Source organism: Liolophura sinensis, chromosome 1, assembly GCF_032854445.1.
Source record: "Liolophura sinensis isolate JHLJ2023 chromosome 1, CUHK_Ljap_v2, whole genome shotgun sequence".
Lineage (NCBI taxonomy): Eukaryota > Metazoa > Mollusca > Polyplacophora > Chitonida > Chitonidae > Liolophura > Liolophura sinensis.
Genome location: NC_088295.1, coordinates 69,378,960 through 69,398,831, shown reverse-complemented (window position 1 = coordinate 69,398,831; position 19,872 = coordinate 69,378,960). Strand labels below are relative to the sequence as shown.

At 37.9% G+C, this 19,872-nt stretch overlaps 1 protein-coding gene across 2 annotated transcripts; it reads right to left on the bottom strand.

Annotated features, from left to right (window-relative positions):
- Positions 1–373: 373 nt before the first annotated feature.
- On the bottom strand, positions 374–18,376 carry LOC135471434 (zinc finger C2HC domain-containing protein 1A-like). Of its 2 annotated transcripts, XM_064750686.1 has the most exons (10): positions 18,331–18,376; positions 16,320–16,398; positions 14,233–14,650; positions 11,488–11,964; positions 9,605–9,686; positions 7,778–7,991; positions 6,873–7,003; positions 5,865–6,042; positions 2,775–2,859; positions 374–1,664 (listed from the first exon to the last, which is right to left on the bottom strand). In XM_064750686.1, exons 5-10 carry the CDS (start codon positions 9,605–9,607, stop codon positions 1,496–1,498), a joined length of 780 nt encoding a protein of 259 aa, XP_064606756.1. In that variant the 5' UTR covers positions 9,608–9,686; positions 11,488–11,964; positions 14,233–14,650; positions 16,320–16,398; positions 18,331–18,376; the 3' UTR covers positions 374–1,495. The 2 variants fall into 2 exon arrangements, with proteins under 2 accessions (XP_064606756.1, XP_064606747.1); XM_064750677.1 differs by lacking the exons at positions 16,320–16,398; positions 18,331–18,376 and having other exon boundaries at positions 14,233–14,963.
- Between the last annotated feature and the right edge of the window lie 1,496 nt (positions 18,377–19,872).

Here is a 19,872-nt window from a genome sequence, read left to right as displayed (position 1 = left end):
AAAGCCATTTAGCCTAAAACTAATCCAAAATAAACTCATAAATGTATGCATCAAATCAATACAATTGTCACTGCTGTGTCCATGCTGTGGCGGTACCAATTCAGCTAAGTTTGAGCATCCACCTTCAAATGTTTTGTTTTGTAAAGTAGATTACAGTTTTATGCTCTGTGAAACAGGCCCTGGAGTGATCTTAACCATAATAGCTTATCCCCTAAGATATGACCTGGTAAGGCCATTTTCCTTCCGATTATTTTCCCAGATGATACGCATGTATCCATACCTTTGCTTTCCTTGAAGCTTTAGATATTTAACTTACATTTGAAGGTTATTCTGTAAAATTGTATTTATAAGAGTAAACAAAACACTCCACAAATCACTCAGATCTTTCTTTAATGTATCTTCACAGATATCAGCTGTTGCACTGATTAACGTTTGGCAATTCTTTACTTGGCACTCTTGTACTGTCAAGAAATCAATGTCAACAGTGCTACACACAAAGAAATGTGAATTTAGGAGAAACAACCCCAACTGCTGCTATAGCCTACAATACACAATGTTTTTGACCAGCAGTGGTCATCATATCAAAGCAAGAACTGTGGAAACTGGATGTATAAATTACGCACTGTAGACAGTATCTTCATTTACTATCCAGATAGCCAAATAATTGAAAATGTTTTTGGAAGAGTCTTTGACTTGGCACGTTTGCAACCTTCTGGTAATGTAAAATACATTATATGGCACAAAGCACATTGCCTTTCGAACTTCATCTCGTTTTCCTGAGGAAATGATGCCTTTAATAAGAATTAGTGGCAATAAACCATGTAAACCTCGAATAAAAAATGCACATTACCACTTCCGAATCAACATCTTTATGCTAATGACACCACTGTGCCAAAAAATGAACCCTAGATGTTACACTGGATTTGTATATCATTTTCAAGAATCCATGCTCAAGAACTTTTTCCCAAGTTTTGGAACGATGGCTTTGTTCTACTTGAATTACCATGTGACCAATAGTACCAAACATAACAAACTAATGCAAAAATCATACAGCACTGGACCGTTTCACAAGGTCATCTTAGCACTGAGAGCATTTTACTAGGATAACATACATAGTCATCTTTGAAGTTAAGACTATCTTAGGCTAAAACAGAACTATGAGAAACAGAGACCAGATGTTTAATGGTACAACACAAATGAAACAGGACAAACTGTGGTATAAATTAACAATCAAAAACAATGGACGGAACACAGTTCCCTAGTTATATTTAAAAAAGTTGCCTTCATATAAAACACTCACAGAGTATACCAGAAACTCTATCACAAAGAATTTATTACACCTGGACACACCTAACTGTTGATCCCACTCGCACACTTAAGTCTCTTGATCCCTGTCCTGCGAGTGTCTGCTCTGACCCCTGACCTTTTGTCCCATGACATTCAAACCTTTGACCTCATGTCCCCTGAAAACTCTGCCTCGTCTTTTATGCACCAATCATCCGGATCTCTTGAAACCACAACTTATACAATATCTGGCATTTTTAGCATACACACTGCAGCAGTTAGGGCACTGATTCCTCGTAAGATGTCCTCGGTCTTCCGTAAATGGCATCCGTTTGCCAGACAAACCGAAATTATCAGAGCCTTTGGAAGCAAAGTGGAATCTGCCAAAAACAAATATTATATTAAATGCTCTATTAGCTACATACATTACTTTATATTATATTCTACATTCAGTGTTTCACAGGTTGTACGTTGGAAGGTCATCCAGCAACCTGCGGATGGTTGTGAGTTTGACCCGGCCTCTGCCCGGTTTCCTCCCACCTGCTGGCCACTGTAGTATAGGTGACATATTCTTGAGTATGGCGTAAAACACCAATCAAGAAAATTAATAATGTTTCACACCACTGGAGGAAACCACTATACACCTACATGAACATGAAACCAGATAGGTTGTTCCTCAGAAAAGCCTTCAAACCTGTTAGCTCACTGGAAATAAGAGTTACACTGGGTCATCTTCTGGGAGAAGCCATTAGACACCATCAAGATTAACATAAGAAGTTCACTACAGCAACATGGATCCATAAGATCATTACAACAAGGTCTGTGTACATTACTGTAAGTTTAAGAACTTTTTCAACTTCTAAAGCACTTGTCAGTGAAATTTATGCATACAATTATGATGAAAATTAAGCTAAAATGATCTATTTGTGTTACTAAAGATGCAGGCTTGCTATAAAATTGAGCAATTTATTTCTCTACACAGCATAGCTCCCTCAGAATGTTTCAAGGTGTTGGTTGTAGAGGTGGTTGAACAATTAGGGTACTTCCTAACTCAAAGCCAATTTATGTCAAGCAAAATAACCCAGGATGGTAATAACTGTGAACTAGAAATGATGGTAAAAATTCAAACTGAATATACAGCCAGCTTCTCCAGGTATCATGGGGTACATAGGACAAGATTATGATATTGTGACAAAATCACTGAGCTCATCTTGAATTTACTCCTTCTATACTCCTTTTCACTGATCACGATTCGGCTGAAAGACATGCACTGATTGGTTGGCACTGGTGTTGTTACTCTTCTAACATACCTCCTGACCCTGCAACAGTGGTCAATGAAAAGACTGGGGTGTGGAAGTCCATGTACATTTATTTGTATTTCACACTGATTCCTAGCATAGCAGCTCACATATAATATATGTTTACATGTAACAAACACATGAGGCTATCACATGACTTCGCTATTAAACAAGAGAGAAAGTATTACTTACTCATACATGCGTGGGCTGGGTGAAGGATTTCTACTTGTGGACCTGTGAGAATGCAAACCAGTTGACGTGAAGACAAATGGCTCATCTAGGGAGAGAAAGAAAATCAAATTGTAAATAGATAAGATGACATGTTTTATAGTGGCCATGGGTTTTCTCTAGATTTGAGCTCTGTTTCATTCTTCCCAGCTTAGCTTTTAGAAATACAGATCTATACTCTTCCATTTACTCAATTGGATCATTGCCCTTTCATATGTGCTGTCCTCCATATGTTGAAGCTGTACGCTAAACAAACATGTTTCCTGTTATCCTTCAGTAATTCTAACTTCATATCACCTAGTTATTCGTGAATAATAAAGATCATAAATGTCATAATTAAGCTGAGTTGGCCGCACTCAGACAAACATCCAGAAAACCATGAACTCGTGGAATAACTTTATTAAAACTAATGAGAAACCTTCTAAAGGGCGAGTTTAATTTTAATTTAGTTTAATTTGTGTGTTAGTAATGTACAGAAACGAACTGAAATCAACTGTTGTGAAACAGGTGATGATCTTAATTTTGGGAAGAGTCCACCAAAGCAAAGGAGTCACATGATTCGAAAATGGTAGATTTCGAAGTTCTGATGCTGTCCATGAAGGTGCTGGTTACATTTGTGTTACTTGCAATGTTATATGGTCATTATTATTCCCACATAATGAAGCGATATGAATTCAGAATTTTTTAAGATCACGGGACACTTTTGTTTGTGGTGAACACCACTGAGGACAGTGCAGACAACAGGACCAAGTTTCAGGTTAGTGAATGTAATGATTCAGAGTGGTCAACGTGGAGGCTAAGCTGGGAACGTGTCTAGCCGATGTCAGAGCTAGGGTCTCTCAGAGTGGTCAACGTGGAGGCTAAGCTTGGAACCTGTCCAGCCGATGTCAGAGCTAGGGTCTCCCAGAGTGGTCAACGTGGAGGCTAAGCTGGGAACATGTCCAGCCGATGTCAGAGCTAGGGTCTCTCAGAGTGGTCAACGTGGAGGCTAAGCTTGGAACATCTCCAGCCGATGTCAGAGCTAGGGTCTCCCAGAGTGGTCAACATGGAGGCTAAGCTGGGAACATGTCCAGCAGATGTCAGAGCTAGGGTCTCTCAGAGTGGTCAACGTGGAGGCTAAGCTGGGAACATGTCCAGCCGATGTCAGAGCTAGGGTCTCTTAGAGTGGTCAACGTGGAGGCTAAGCTTGGAACATGTCCAGCCGATGTCAGAGCTAAGATCTCTCAGAGTGGTCAACGTGGAGGCTAAGATGAGAACATGTCCAGCCGATGTCAGAGCTAGGGTCTCTCAGAGTGGTCAACGTGGAGGCTAAGCTGGGAACATGTTCAGCTGATCTCAGAGCTAGGGTCTACTACTACAATAACACATTCACCCACATTCAGAAATACTTCTCATCAGAAAAAAAAGATTCAAGGAAATGAGCTCTTAAAACATAAACTTCATAGTTCTCTCCCTTTATAGGTGGTGAAAAAGGCCTGCAACATTGTCTTCAACACAATGCTCAACAACAAACCTTTACAGTTCCTTCCTTAATTTTCCCATGGGAATTTGGTTTATATAATCAAAGTAATATGTATGGTACATTTTCTGAGTCAACACAGAGTCGCATCACAACAGATGAGGCTAACATGTTTCTCTGCTTTGGGATGGTGTTCTTACAGATACACACAGCCCTCAAATTGGCTGGCCATATTCCCTGCTTTACTTTCACATTAAAACTGCTCCTGATAAGTGCATTTAGATACCCAGAACTTGCTTGTTCAAGCCTGGGACACACTAGACTGATTTCTTTGCTCACACAGGCATATTTCGCTGTGAAAATTTGCTTGTTTCAAACATGTCAGTTACTAGCAAAAAAATACATAAAATATGATCAACAATGCATTTGCTAATTAAGAAGGCGACCCAAACATTTTTGTCTATTAAAGTCATACACTTAATAATTTCAAATTTGAATCACATATAAATCCTGATTTATTTTTCAGATCCGCCAAGAGAGCTTATCCAATACATTATTGTTGATTTCTCTTCTTGTACACCGTGTTAACACAAAGCTTTGTTAGTCTGTGGCTTACAACTCAGAAGACATCTACATGTACGTTTGAGTGTACATATGTTCATGGCCTTTTAATGTTCCTAACCACCCAAAACATATGGGAAATCTTGCCAAGATGGCAACTAAAGCAGCACAAGTCCTAGTAATATATACATCTGACCAACTAGGTGAAGATTTCATGAATAAATGAAATTTTCCAATATCACACACATTCCAGGGATAGTAAATGGAAGAGTACAGATTTGTGTTCTGGAAGCAAGGCTGGGAAGAATAAACAGCTTTCAGATCTAACAAATACATCACATTTGCCACAATGCCAGTGTTTACCCAGGTGTGCCTGTTATTAAAATAACCTTCAGTATGTCTTATGGTAACACCATCTCCATATCCAGGTATTACCTACAGCTAAGTCTTATGGTAACACCATTTCCATATCCAGGTATTACCTACAGCTAAATCTTGTGTATTTTTCAAAAATGTAATTGGCAAACATCATATGGAATCAAATGAAATTTTACCATCCTGAAATTCATTTACTCTGTCAGAATCCATTCATGCATAAATTTTACAGTTTTTCCTGTTAAAAATGCTGTGAACAGAACCTGCTGTATCTGCTGTGTTAGTACTTCCTGATTCCCATTCCTAAAAAACTCAAATAAGTACAAAACATTCCACACAGTGTTATGACCATTTGTACACCATTATGTATACAATATAACCTAACAAACCTGGATATATGCAGCACGACCAGGACAATGTGCTGCACCCAGTAGTATTTTGATAGAAGCCAACTGTCTGGTATAGGAAAAACCTGGCATGTTAATCATATTACAACTTTCTTAATAATATGGATATCCGGAAGATTCGCCATTCATGTCACTCACCAACTTACATAAAAAAATATTTCCAGGCTTGACCAAATAATCCAGTGAGAGTTATCAGCTGGTATTGAGGTGTTATTTTCAATTGGTCTAGAGCACTTGTTTTTCAGTCCTTACCCATGGTTCTCCTGGTGCGTAGATCTGGGAAACACGTTTTACTGGAATATTTCCCTGGGGCTGTAGACCTGGACATTCTGGGGCTTTCACTGCCTGGATGACTCTGCTGAGAAGAACGACCACTTGGAGGGATGCCACTGCTGCTGGAGTAACTGTTTGGCATTGTCTTCGGATAGGACTGGAACAAGAACAATAACAGCACTGTAACACTCACAAGTCAAAATCACAATTCAAGCAGTGTCCCAATCAATCAGGAATCACACTGTCCCGAGTCAAAGTTTCACTAATTAAAAATCAAAGACAGATTTCACTATTTAAAAAAAATTCAATAGCATTGTTATCACACAAACATTTGTAATACTATAAAGTACACTGATTCAATGTTATACCTTTTACTTCAGATCTAATATGCAGCATACAATGCTATAAGTATAGTACAGTCTGAGACGCTGACTCAATCACTAATCCCTTCCATCAAAAAAATGAGTAGCATAATAAAGTACATCAGTCACCCTTTTTTACTGAAACTGTCCATAGAAACTCAGCTGTGATACTGATATTTAATATCAGGTCAAAGATCTGGGTAAATGATATAAACCAAAATGGTAAAAGGACATAGTTAGTTTACATTTGTAAAATAACTGGACATCTGAAACACATGGACTATTGCTGTCAAAGTGCTGACCATGTCCTAGCATATGTGTTATAATGATTAACACATGTATTCTCAATGCCCAAGACAGTGTTACATGTATTAATAAAGATGGAGCTCAATTACTGAAAAAGGTAACACATTTAAATACACTTTAAATAAGCAGGCTCAACAAAATGTAAAGTTCTACATGTAAGCCAAAATATAACCACCCCGCCAACAGACACTAAAAACTTGTCAAGCTACATCTAGGTACATTGTAAATGAGAAAAACAAGCCAATTTGTGCTAATGGATTTTAAAACTTGCATTCCCTGAGACTACAGCACCAGTGTGGTAGACTAGCTGGAATCTTACCTCTCTGGAGAAAAACATGTTCTCATCTGGCTCTCCACAGTTAGCTTGATACCTCATCTGACAATAGATGGTGTGACGCTCCATGGCTGGCTTGTTAAACGTTCGCCCACATATATGGCACTTGATATAATCTGTAAAGACAATAGCCACTAAAATACACCTTTGACTTTGGATCAGGGAATCTTACACAGTGGTGTCTCTAACCACTGCGTAAGGAAAAAAAAAGTCAAGTATTCCCATCTGGACAGGAGCATTGGCATTATGGTTGCCAATAATACCTTTCTCCCTGTGGACTACATGCCTCTTCACTAATGAGGCAGTCTGTTAGAATGTAACTCTCAATGGTAAGACCGTAGCTTTATGTCTGGAGGCTTTCCAGGTACATGCATGTCTATGCCTGCTTCCGTCCTTCCACCATTACATGTAACTACCATGTACATCAATGCAACTTGTGTCACTGCATTCTGTAGAACTCGTCTAAACATATAGCATAAAGATTATTAGTATTATTAACAATTTACATTATAATCAACCTTCAGCATTATTTGTTCCTGTAATTCTTCAACCTTTTCGCATGTTTTCAAACTGTTTACATCATGCATATTTCTAGGTCATTATTTTGCGTAAGTTGTTAAAATAATAATTTTTATGATGCCCTGAAATTGGCCTACTGAACAAATGCAGTTTTGTCTTCAAAATCAAATTATAAAAGTGTAAAAATTTAACTGAAAGTTGCTCTTTCATATACGACAATGTTGACAAATTAGGGTAGCCAATGACTTGTCATCGAACAAATTATTTCACCCTGTACAAAATTGAGTGACATACTTCAAAATTTTAAAAACACATGGTATATAATAATGTCTACAGTGTTGCTAAGAAAATAAAGTAAATCCGTTACACACTAGATTCGGGCGGCATCTGTATATCCTCCTCTTCATCCTCATCTTCAATCCTGGACCTAGATGAGGATCGACGTAAGTTACGAATGTTCTTCACTAAGTTCTCATGTGTTGTCCTCCAGTCCCCGGTTGGTTTGGCTACATATGGAGGTTTATTCATCCTTGTTGTACCATTGGCTTTTCCATTCACATCTTTGCAAACTATCTCATGTCGTACCTGTGTGTAGTAGAAGAAAAACAGGAATTTTTGTGAACCATCAGGAAGAAAACAAACAACTTCAATTTCATGTCACATTACATTTACAGCATCAGTATATTAAAGAAACCATCACATATCATGTAAAAGTTTGCATTCATTTGATGAGCAGGCGGCTGAAAATAAAAAAGTTTGCTGAATAACAATCTGTTTTTTCTGCTTTCAGTGAACAGAATTCATTTTCTTTGTAAAACCAAATGTTGTACTTTCACTTCATCAATGCATTTATTACCATGGATCATTGGTACAGTGTATGATCAGACACATGTACACCTCTTTAAGATGTTTGTTTGAGGGTACATCCCTTGCAAGATAAAACATCTCCAGAAGTACTTAAATTTTACAAAGAATATGCAGAGCCTAAGTGATGCTTTCAGGCCAAGGTAGCCTTGGATACCATGGGCCAACACAAATTATTTAACTAAAAAATCTCCGTTTAGCTGAAATAATTAAATTAAGTAAACAACAAAATCATAAATGCATTTCCGAGCCAGGTAGACACCACAGATGAAATTTTCTGTTTATGCCACATTACCTTACCTTTAAAAAAAACAAAGAACAGAATATCCTGGCAATAAAACAACTGTAACATGTAACTAATATGATATTTGTTGTGTTTCTGAAAACTGTGTTAACTACTCAACTGCACAGTGTGGGAGGAAATGTTACAGGGTGTGTTTTGCGAAAGGAGAAAAACAGTTGTTTACATCAGGTTTCAGTGCCTGTCCCCACTGTACCGTTGTACATATAATGTACATGTGCACAGGCCATAGGCTTAGGTGGACTAGCCTTGGTGAACTGCCAGCTTAGTTAAGCAGGCAAACCGCTGGGCTAATAATAGACTATCTCAGATATCCCCGGTACTGTACCATATAATGAAGATTTGAGTATAGAATGATAAGGCACAAAATATACTGGATTGTCATATGGTAGCTCTGAGAAAGGCAGAACCTACAGGTATGTATATGGGCAAGATAATTGGATGGTCCACTTAGCAGGATATTATATACTGGATAAACTGACTTGCTTATCACAGATTGGACTGTATTAAACCACTTTGTGTTTAAGTTGACATGAGTTCCAAGTTTAGAAACATTTACATCATTTTGAGACAAACTTGACAACATTAGTTTATTTCAGTGTATGAGAATAAAACAGGCTTGATTGAAAATTTAAGGAAAACCAATTAAAAACCAATGATAAAATTATCTTATATATCATGTTTGTCCATGGTGTTATATAAAGAAAAGAGCCTCACTGGATGTCCATACAGAAGACACCATACACATGCACAACAATTCATGTACACTGTAGTCATGCTGATGCAAGGTCTGTCTGAAACAGATCTGTCTGAAACAAGTCTGTCCTTTCTGTTAAGATATGAGAAGTGAGGAAGTGTATTTAAGTTGATAATTTGACACAACTGAACCTAATGACTGTTTAATGGTGGAATTATTTGAAAGTATATTTGAACTAGCCCCCTCAGACCTTAATTATTATCTTCTAGGATATCAAATATGGGGATTGTAACAGATTGAGGCAACTGTTAAACAACCCCATGCACGCCGTCTTACCATATCTTCATGTGCACTGAACTTCTTGTCTCACAGCAGACACACTCAAACCGGAACTTTTCTTCTTCGTCATCAGAGTAATCTGTATCAAAAGAACACAAATTTGGAGAATACCTACCAAGTCAACTATTCAGCAACATTCCAAAAAAAGTCTTGCCTTGATAAATCCTTCCACCAGGCATTTTACACAATAAAGTTTCAAGTTTCCCTCTTGACATTTTCAAGGCTCAGGACAATATTTGCCACCCAGGGCAACTATTCGAAAATGTTTTGTCTTGACAAATCCTTCAATCATAATTTCATGAATATAAGTTTCCTGCAACATATACAATGTCTTAACTTCTCAAAATTATCTATACAATTTATAAATTTTGTAAATATAAAATGCAACCAATTTACACAGTTTGTATATAGACTTGCCCTAGAATTCACGATATCTGGTGAAAGGTGTTCCACAGTGACGTTCACTAAGATGGCTTTATGACTGTCATTCTGTTTGATGTTTTATGACTTCACAAAAAACTAATCGACAGTTTGGTAAAAAATTTTTGCAGCCCCTACTGCAATAACATCTTGAATATTAAATGATAGCTTTATGTACTTGTATCTGATATTACTTCAGTGAGTACATTGCTTACAAATGTAATTTATCCACAATTCCTCAAACTTTATCAATAATCTGAAAGAGCAACGTTCAGTGCCATTTATGTTCTTTATAACTTGATAAAACCACACCAGTAAGGTCAACAGATTCCAAAGCTTCACAGAAAGTATAATTTTATCAGTATACACAGACTAGTGTCCTCGGAATATGTTTAAATAAACATCTTTCAAACAGGCAAAAACGTTCAATAATTACATGAGTAATAAGAGTATCAAAAAAAATGTCTTCAAACAAATTATATAAGCAACTAGTGTAGGTCATGACATGAAGTTGCAAGTACAAATGAATTGCAAGCAATGGTCATATAAATGTGTAGGGATGACATCTCCAATCATATTTTGATTTAGTCTTTAATTTAATTTAAACATTTATCACTTGAGCACACAAATTCTCACCTGAACGGATAAAATCAAGTTCATGATTTCAAATTAAATACAAAATATTTTGTGAAAATTGCTCCAAAATAGTAAAATTTCACTTAACATCACTGGACTCCAAGTAAATCTACCCATTATATATCCTGACCCAGAAACTACTAACGTATACAGTTAAAAAAATGCTGTGTACAAAACTGAGAACAGCACTCAGTGTATTTCATCACATTTATGGCAACACGCTGACCTGATAAGACAACCACTGCAATCATCAAGGCCACCCACAGCTAAATAATATCTCAACCCAAGGCTCACTGGGGCATCTATCCATCTTGCTATAGTTCAGCAAGCATCCGAGTGACGACACATGTAAACCCTCTGCCATTCTCCTCCCATATCATTAAAACACCCACCTGCCCCCACCTGTGAGTCATGACTACAGTACAGCTATTTCGTCTCAAGCTCGTGGCATCTACAAGACCTATTTCTTTACTTGAATGTACAGATTTCACTTCTATTACATGTACATGGGTAATGTTTAGGAAGAAAGACTTTCTAATAGTGTATGAGGGAACAATACAGTCCCTGACAAAATACAGGATAACCTGTGGGAACAACACACTCCCTGACAAAATGCATGATAAACTTAGGGAACAATACAGTCCCTGACAAAATGCATGATAAACTTTCAACAAGACCTGCATTTGAACATAAAACATCACTGTTGTCAGACTGAAATTTCTCTAAAGGCAGGTTTGTCCATTCTGCCATTGAGAATAGTTGAACTAGATGATATATGTACATGACAAAGTCATTTATATTAAAGTGACCTTTCGACTACTTACTATCAAATGAAAATCCTGGTGCTGCGTCCTTCCTGTGTTTACCATTCTGTGTCCTGTTCTCCTTGTCCTGAGTCTGGAACTTGCTGAGCTGGAGCCATCATCAAAGTGAGTGTAATATGTGAATTCAGTCTTAGGTTGTTTCTTCTCTGAATAAGGTTTGAATATGGTCTCATATTTCTTGAAAAAGCTTTCAAAAGGATCATTCCCATTGAAGAAAGAGTTGAAATCAAACAGATCATCCACAAAAGATGTGAATGCTGAAGAAAAGTTAGGCCTGCTGTTAAATCCAAATCCGAAGGTTTGAAATCGTCATCCTCACTGGGTTCATTCCATTCTTGAGACCAGGGCTTTCGGGCTTGGACTTCTTCTTCTGGTAAGGCCCTGAGAAAGGGCTGCCCTCCCTTCCCCCCATACCTCCAGGAGTCAGAGCTACTGAGCCATAAGCCTCTTGACTTCTTTCACCGAATGGATCACCCCCTGAAACAGGAAAAGGAATCATCCACACATACACCCTGACTGAACAAATTTGTTTATTAATTGATTGTTGTTGAATGCCAAACTTATGAATTTTAAACTTATATAAATGCCGGTGATTCTTTGGCAAGCTACTGACCAACTTTCCCACATACATGTATGATGTACGGGATGTGAGCACTATATTGATGGAAGACAAATGATTTTCAACAAATGTCAGAATGCATGGCCATATGCATATCACTGGCCGCTTATTGTAGTGAAGGCCCAAAACGGTGAGAGCAGGGGAATCTACTGGACTGAACAAGGCATAAATGAAGAGAAATCCAGATGTGAAATTTTATTTGGAATTGAAAATGCAAAACAACCTCACAAAATAACCAGTAATTTTCTGGAAGAACCACTTAGTGATTCAAACAGACCAACCAGAAAAGGCTAAGCCTATATTATTCAGAATGAGAGGGATCTAGCTTCTGATTGTCCAGGTACAATGTTAGCACGATTATAGGATGACACAAGTTGCATTTTACACATTTTGCGCCATTGGTCAGACAGACCAAGAAGGTTATACAAGGGTAGAAATACATGTACATTCATTTTAGATAAGAGAGATTTCAGAATGATAAGCTATGTTGTACACTGGTGAGATCAACCATTCGCAGTCCCAGAAGGTCCTGAGCTGTATTGATCAGACAGGTACATGTATAGTTTCCAAAACAAATGGGTCAGATGGACATAAAGGTTCCAGATAAAGTACATGCATGGCTGTACATACAGTGTGCAGGTCAGATGGTCATAAAAGTTCCAGATAAAGTATGACTGCACATACAAAGTGTACAGGTCAGATGGACATAATGGTTCCAGATAAAGTATGACTGTACATACAAAGTGTACAGGTCAGATGGCCATAAAGGTTCCAGATAAAGTATGGCTGTACATACAAAGCGTGCAGGCCAGATGGCCATAAAGATTCCAGATAAAGCATGGCTGTGCATACAAAGCGTACAGGTCAGATGGCCATAAAGCTTCCAGATAAAGTATAGCTGTACATACAAATGTGCAGGTCAGATGACCATAAAGAATTCAGGCAAAGTATAATTGTACATTGTATACACATCAGATAGTGCATAAAGGTTCCAGATAAAGTATGGCTGTACATACAAAATATACAGGTCAGATGGCCAGAAAGGTTCCAGATAAAGTATAGCTGTACATACAAATGTGCAGGTCAGATGACCATGAAGAATTCAGGCAAAGTATAGTTGTACATTGTGTACAGGTCAGATAGGGCATAAAGGTTCCAGATAAAGTGTGGCTGTACATACAAAGTGTACAGGTCAGATGGCCATAACGGTTCCTGATAAACTAGAGTTGTACATTATTTACAGGTCAGATAGGGCATAAAGGTTCCAAAAAAGGTTACAGGTCAGATAGGGCAAAATTTCCTGACAAAGGTAAGGCTGTACATTGCCAAAAGGTCAGAAAAGCTATAAAAGTTCCGAAAAACACAGCTGTGCTTTTTACCCAGATAAGATAGACCATACACTTCTGTCATATCTGTGCTTTTCACATAGGTCAGTTATCAGCCATAAAGGTCCTAGGGCTTGGCTGTGCATTGCATACAGGTCAGACAGGCTAGTCTCTCAGAACAGAGACTGTGTGTTTCTAAAGATAGTCAGACATTTCCTGCAGACTTTTACAGCTACTTGAACACATGCATGTGTATCTTGGTAGGAGTGATATTTTCTGTAGGAACATCAGTAACTGTTGCTGATATGGCAAACAGTGTGGCTGAGTAACTCAATATGAGCAGGCAAACCACCTACAGATCACCTTCATTGTTTGAACCAATGTTAGGTTCTACATGTTTAACCTGATGGAACTTTCTTTAGATATCGCATGAAAAGTTATGAAAAAGATAAAAGTATGAAAATTATTTCTGATTTTAATATCAAGAAAGGAGGCTAACAGGCACTGCTCCAAAGAGCATAGGCAAAATCAGCATCCTAACGTGAATGAAAACAAATATGTTTGAGGCTTGTTCCATTTTAAAGAAAACACTTATGCTGTACCAATTAGCTTTCGGTCACATACACATAAATACTTGCTTACATGCATCTTAATTTTAAATAGTTATTTACCACTGTACATTTCACCATTTAAATAACCAGAATTTGAAGTTCAAACTAATTTTACTATTTACACACCAACAGTGTTTAGTTTTCAATTATGGTAATCAATCTGTTGAATATATAACAAATGTGAACATACCTGTCTTGAAAAAGAAACTTGTCTTGAACCTGGAATTACTGTTGTCATTGTACCGCTTTTCAAAGCATTTGGCTTCTCTTTCTTTCCAGCGTTTCTCTCTGGCTGCATCAGCTTGAGCGTTTTCCCTTTCTCGTCTGTAAATTGATCTCAAATCTGAACTTTTTAGAGTGTCCATAGGCAGCAGATATGACTTTGAACTTGTCTTCCGCACCTTCATACTCGGTTCTTGTCAGGGTGCCATTGTTTGGCCAGAGCCCTTATATGCCTTTTTGACCTCCTCATCTGTAGAGGATGGCTTAACTCCCAGGACATCAAAAAAGTTCACTTCTAAATCTATTTTCTTGCCCATAGTTGTAAGAAGAGAGTTGAGGGATGGATCAACCAGATTCAGAAGGATTTCGAAGGCCAGGTTCTTTAGCTGCCAATGTTAGGAAAGATCAGCCAGATCACCATGGAGGAAGGTAAAATTATATATGTACACTTATTATATACAGACGATATCCGTGAAGAACTATGTACAACAAATCCGAGGTAAGTCTGTCATAAAAGTCTTGTCCTTCAGGTTCATGACAATCATGTTGCCATCTGTCAGTGCCCGGGTAAAATCTCCCTCTCCTCAAAGTAAGAGGAGGGTTGGCTACACATTGATGATGGCCGCAGCCCAGATAGCTCCCAGCATTCCAGGATTGGGTCACAGGCCAACAGAAGGATGGTGTATACTGCACAGGTCTGCCTGTTCTCCTGCTACATGTACAGCTAAAGCCTACCTGCAGTAAGCTAGGAGGTGCCAAATCTGTGTGCTAAATATAACTGTTCATGTCCAGAGGATACACATTAGAGTATATACTCTATGTTCTGACTCACAGTTGGGAGTGAAAGATGATTGAATGTGTATGTACTTACAGTAGGCCAGATCTACTTGTACCAGTACCATGGTAACAGCCAAGGTCTCAGCTTGTCATGCCTATAGTTGGCCATCACAGATGTAACCACAAACTCATTTTTGGACAATAGAGGACTGCCCATTGGTCAATGCCTGGTTCATTAAGTTTCATTTTTGTGTGCGCTTAATACAAGGCATCTTTTCTTTTAGATGAAAGATACATGAAGATAAATCACAGAGCTAAGTGATTAAGACAGTGATAAATTCACTAAAAATATGGTATGCACACAAGTTGCTGACAAGCAGTTAAATCAACTAATTCATACAAAAAATCCCAATGTATTTCGCAAAGAACAAAGTCCTTAAAGTTCAAATACTCCTAATCAACTGGAAAAAAAAAATTCTTACACCTTGAATTACAAAAGCAATAAATACAATTTGTTGAAGTTTGTTTATCTAATAAATGAGACATGTACATGAAAGTACATGCATGAAAAATTGGTGCTTCTGGCCCACCATACACCCTCCCCATTTATAGATCTATGCCAGCTATTAAGCATATTAACATACAGGCAGTCTTGGTGCACTACACTAAAGCATCTTTTCTATTTCATAAAGTACAAACACAGTACAAAATAGTTATACTTGTAATATAGCTGCTTTATTATAGTCTTCTGATCATAAAAAATGTTTTACACTAACTGAATGGAAGTATTTAATTGCATGAGTGCACATATATGACAGAATACATGAACAAAGATATTTACTGTAATATAGTCTAACTAGTCTTACTTTCAATAAAGAAATATTCTGATACATTTGTCCTAATATGTAACTGAATTATATGAAATGAAAAAAAAAAATCAATATGCAGTTTTTCAGTGTGACGCATCATAATGACAACAGAGTGAAGTGCATTTCAGCACAAAATGACAAAGCTGCCTTATGGCATTGTGGGCCTATTTGCCTATCTTTTAACATGGCAGTATCTTAATTTTAGATAAAACTAATGGTGGAATATCATTAGTCTTGCAACATGTATACATGTACGACAAACAATCCCAACCATGAACACAATTCAGACCATAAATCTGCATGATACATTTCAAAATTGATCAAAATTTGTAAATGCACAAGCAAATAACTCTAAATTGCTGTGTACTCATAACATTGTCAAATTTTATAAGACTAATAAGTAACCTACCATTGGATGTCCTACTTCAGATTTGTCAGGTAACCATAGCTGGATCCACTGTTGACCAATTACCAACCCCAACTATGAACTGCATGGAATGGTGAAACAAACAATTATACACTACTTCTACAGTGAAATCATAAAAAGAAAAAACAAATTTAATATAATCCAAATTACTTAGGAAGGGGAGTGGAAACAGATCTACACACCCAGACATTTTTCCTGATGTGCTTGGTAACTGGGTAAATCCACTTTTAATCAGAATTCTTTAGAGACCATGGATATGCCATGTTAGAGAAGCCAGAACATCACTTGTACCCCATGTACATATGGTTTAAATGCAAACCATGATTCAGGTGACAGCAGCGTCCTTAGGTTATAGAAAACAACCAATCTGATTAAAACTTGCGCTCTGATCAGTCAAAAATGGTGATACTTTAGTAGCCTCGGCCAGTGTGCACTATTTTGCTTACTTTGAACTGGGATATCTCGGTTGTGCAACATCACAAAAATAAAAAGTTATACTTCTTATATCCTTGCTGTATAATTTTATCAGGGAATATATATACAATTTTTTTTTTTCAAACAAATTAATCTGTAAGGCCTGGCACATTAATATTCTTTCACATAGAGATAATCACTAATAAATATGAATTTGTACTTCTATCACTAAAGGTTGGCCCTGAAATCTTTAGGATTCAATGTTCAGAAATGCTACAGACATGCCCATAATGTGAGAAATCTACATGTATGTCAATTTAAGCATTAGAAGAATCAAGAATGGTATAGGCCTACTGTTTTAACAAGATAACTCATGCAATGATGTATGCTGTTTGATATATGAGGTGTTCCAATTGCCTCTCTTGATCTTTACAGAGTCTGCATCACTCATTCATGTGCGCTGTTTGACATATACATGTATGTATGTATCAAGAGTTTCAATTGCCTCTCTTAAACCGAGTAGTAACCGATGTCCAATAACGTTTTGAAAATTAATCTGAGCTTTTGAACATGCCTATGTAACAAGTTAAATTATGCCATGAAAACAATAAACAACTTGGGGCTGTTCATCGCAGTGGAAATAGTTCAATAGTTCACATTCACTTTAAAAGATAACCAGCCAAGAAATTTTTATTTTCCTGCTGTATAATTACTTCTTTGTACAGTCATGTCATATCCAGCCTATCTGAATAAAACCTGTAAAAGTATGAACATCAAAAGCATCAACACTGGGATAGGACAATTATGCATATGTATATATTTATTTATTTATTTATTTGATTGGTGTTTCTAAACAAGGCTTCATTAGGCTCATCTTTTCAGGTTTAATGCACATGCGCCATCAAGGAACGATAACTTCTTCAAGACCCATAACTGTGGCGAAGGCAAAATGGCTGCTACTTTAGCAATGACCATGAAAGGAATCTGGGTCTCCTGTGTCCCTTACCAAGTGGAATATACGTGAGATATTGCAGGTGCGGCCGAGCTGAGAGGTAAGAGCCAAAGTTGACAACTAGTTTTGGATTGCAGGCATTCTTTTAGAAAGGTCTTATTAGATATGGCATGAATCGGTGTATGGTTTACCATTGGTTGCCACTGTGGGTGAGATACTCCGCCATCTCAGTGTAAAGAGAGGATCTTAAGTAGACACCTGGGGTTAGGATTGCCCTAGAATTGTGTTATCTGCGGCTGGTTTAGAAGTTAAAGATGTTGAATAAAGCTGAATAACAACGACTTTACTACACATAATGATGTGCATGTATGCCATTCACACACTACTTTTTCATGAAAATTTAGCCAGGTAAAGACTAGTGCTGAACTACTCGGCGACTTTCTAAGCGTAGCGCGACTTGTTTTGTTGTTGCCAATAGCGACTAGAGCCAAAATAAAGCAATGAGGTGAAGAAATAACTTCTTCCATCTATGTTAAAAGTCCTAAAGCCCATAAAGCCCACAGGGCGATGCAGGACAGCGATTAAAAAATGTAATGATCTAAGCACTACAAAAATGAAACAAAGTACCGTTTTCGAAATAAGTTCTTCCCCCAACTGTCAAATTCGTCCCAAGCGGTTACTTAAGGTCAAGGCCGGTATGAAATCGTACAATGTCAAGTAGTCTCGTACATTTACGTACTTCTTCAGAATTGTCGGCGAGCCGGCTGACCCAACCAACAATATCCATGAGTGCACCTCCACGATGGGGACTGCTCGACGCTGAAACTGCTCCACGGTGGGACTGGTTGTCCCAAACATCAAACCAAAATACACTGATCGTGGCCTATATGAATTAAATTTTGCGTAAGCAAGTAAACAATCGTTTATAAGTCATTTGTTCATATATTCAGCTTTGTACTTGCTTCTTTGATATATGAAATATATACCGCTTGTAGGCAAATCTCTAAAACCTAACTGGGCCAAATCTCTAAAAATAGTTACAAGCCGGGATTGGTCATTCCCACAGCCTATACATACAGCTGAGCCATCTTCTAGCTTGGGCTGGTCGATCTTATCGCCTACCTAGATGCTACAGAATCATCTCCACGTGGGGGAAAATTATTCTAATTTCTTACGTAAATACTACTGAATCACCCACGCTGGGGCTGGTATATATAAATAAAATAAAACCACTTTCGCGTGAGAACCGGTCCTTTTAACCTCTTATGTAAATACATGTACCGGGTACTACAGAATCATCTCCGCGATGGGGCTGGTCATTTTTATAGCACATATAGATACTATGGTTATTTTCATTTCTCATGTTAATATTTCTTATGTAAATACCACATAATCACATATAGATACTACAGAACTACCTCCACATGGGGAATGGTCATATTTATAGCCCATATAGGCCTAGATACTACAGAATCACCTCCACGTGGAGACTGGTCATTCTAATTTCTTATGTAAATACCAGCGAATCACCTCCACGCTGGGGCTGCCATTGCTGTCTTTTATTTGCACGAAACTTGTTCGATAGCAAAGACAATCGACCTGGACCTTCGTTGAGTATGACCTTAAAACTGTTAGCGTCAAGACTCAAACGAGGCAAGACCAATATAAGAAATGGAGTTGGGAGTTTTCCGGGCTAACCTCACTGCATGCCTGCTTGTGGATTATCCAGCTGCCACCACTGAACACGGGAGCTCTTCACCTGTAGTTCAATCCTCCCTCATAACTAGCCCAGAATAACTATGCTTCACTCTTTTACATTTGTTATGGCTCACTGTTATCCAGGGTTAGGTCAAAACATAGCCTACTATATGTGTTGAGAGAATAGATTGCATTGCGGACAGATGTAAGAGTTCCTGTTCCACTGAAGTATCATGTCGAAGACACTGTGACCGGATATGACATCCAACCCAGTCACATAATTAACTCTACCAGGCCAAGCTTGCCTGTTTCAGCACCTCTCAGCGCTAACGCAGCAACAAGTACCCAGCACGTAACATTTTTAAAGTCTTTGGTATAACGTTCATGACCCAAGTTTGATCCCAGATCTCCAGCTTTGAAGTGGACGCTCTAACCACAAAGTCACATAAGCGTTTCACTGCAGAGGTGTGC

Excerpts from the sequence above, each read along its gene's own strand:
- LOC135471434 (XM_064750686.1), bottom strand. Across the intron at positions 6,043-6,872 it reads ACATGTTTTTCTCCAGAGAG|TCCTATCCGAAGACAATGCC; the intron begins GTAAGATTCCAG and ends TTCTTGTTCCAG. Across the intron at positions 2,860-5,864 it reads ACGCACCAGGAGAACCATGG|ATGAGCCATTTGTCTTCACG; the intron begins GTAAGGACTGAA and ends TTCTCTCCCTAG.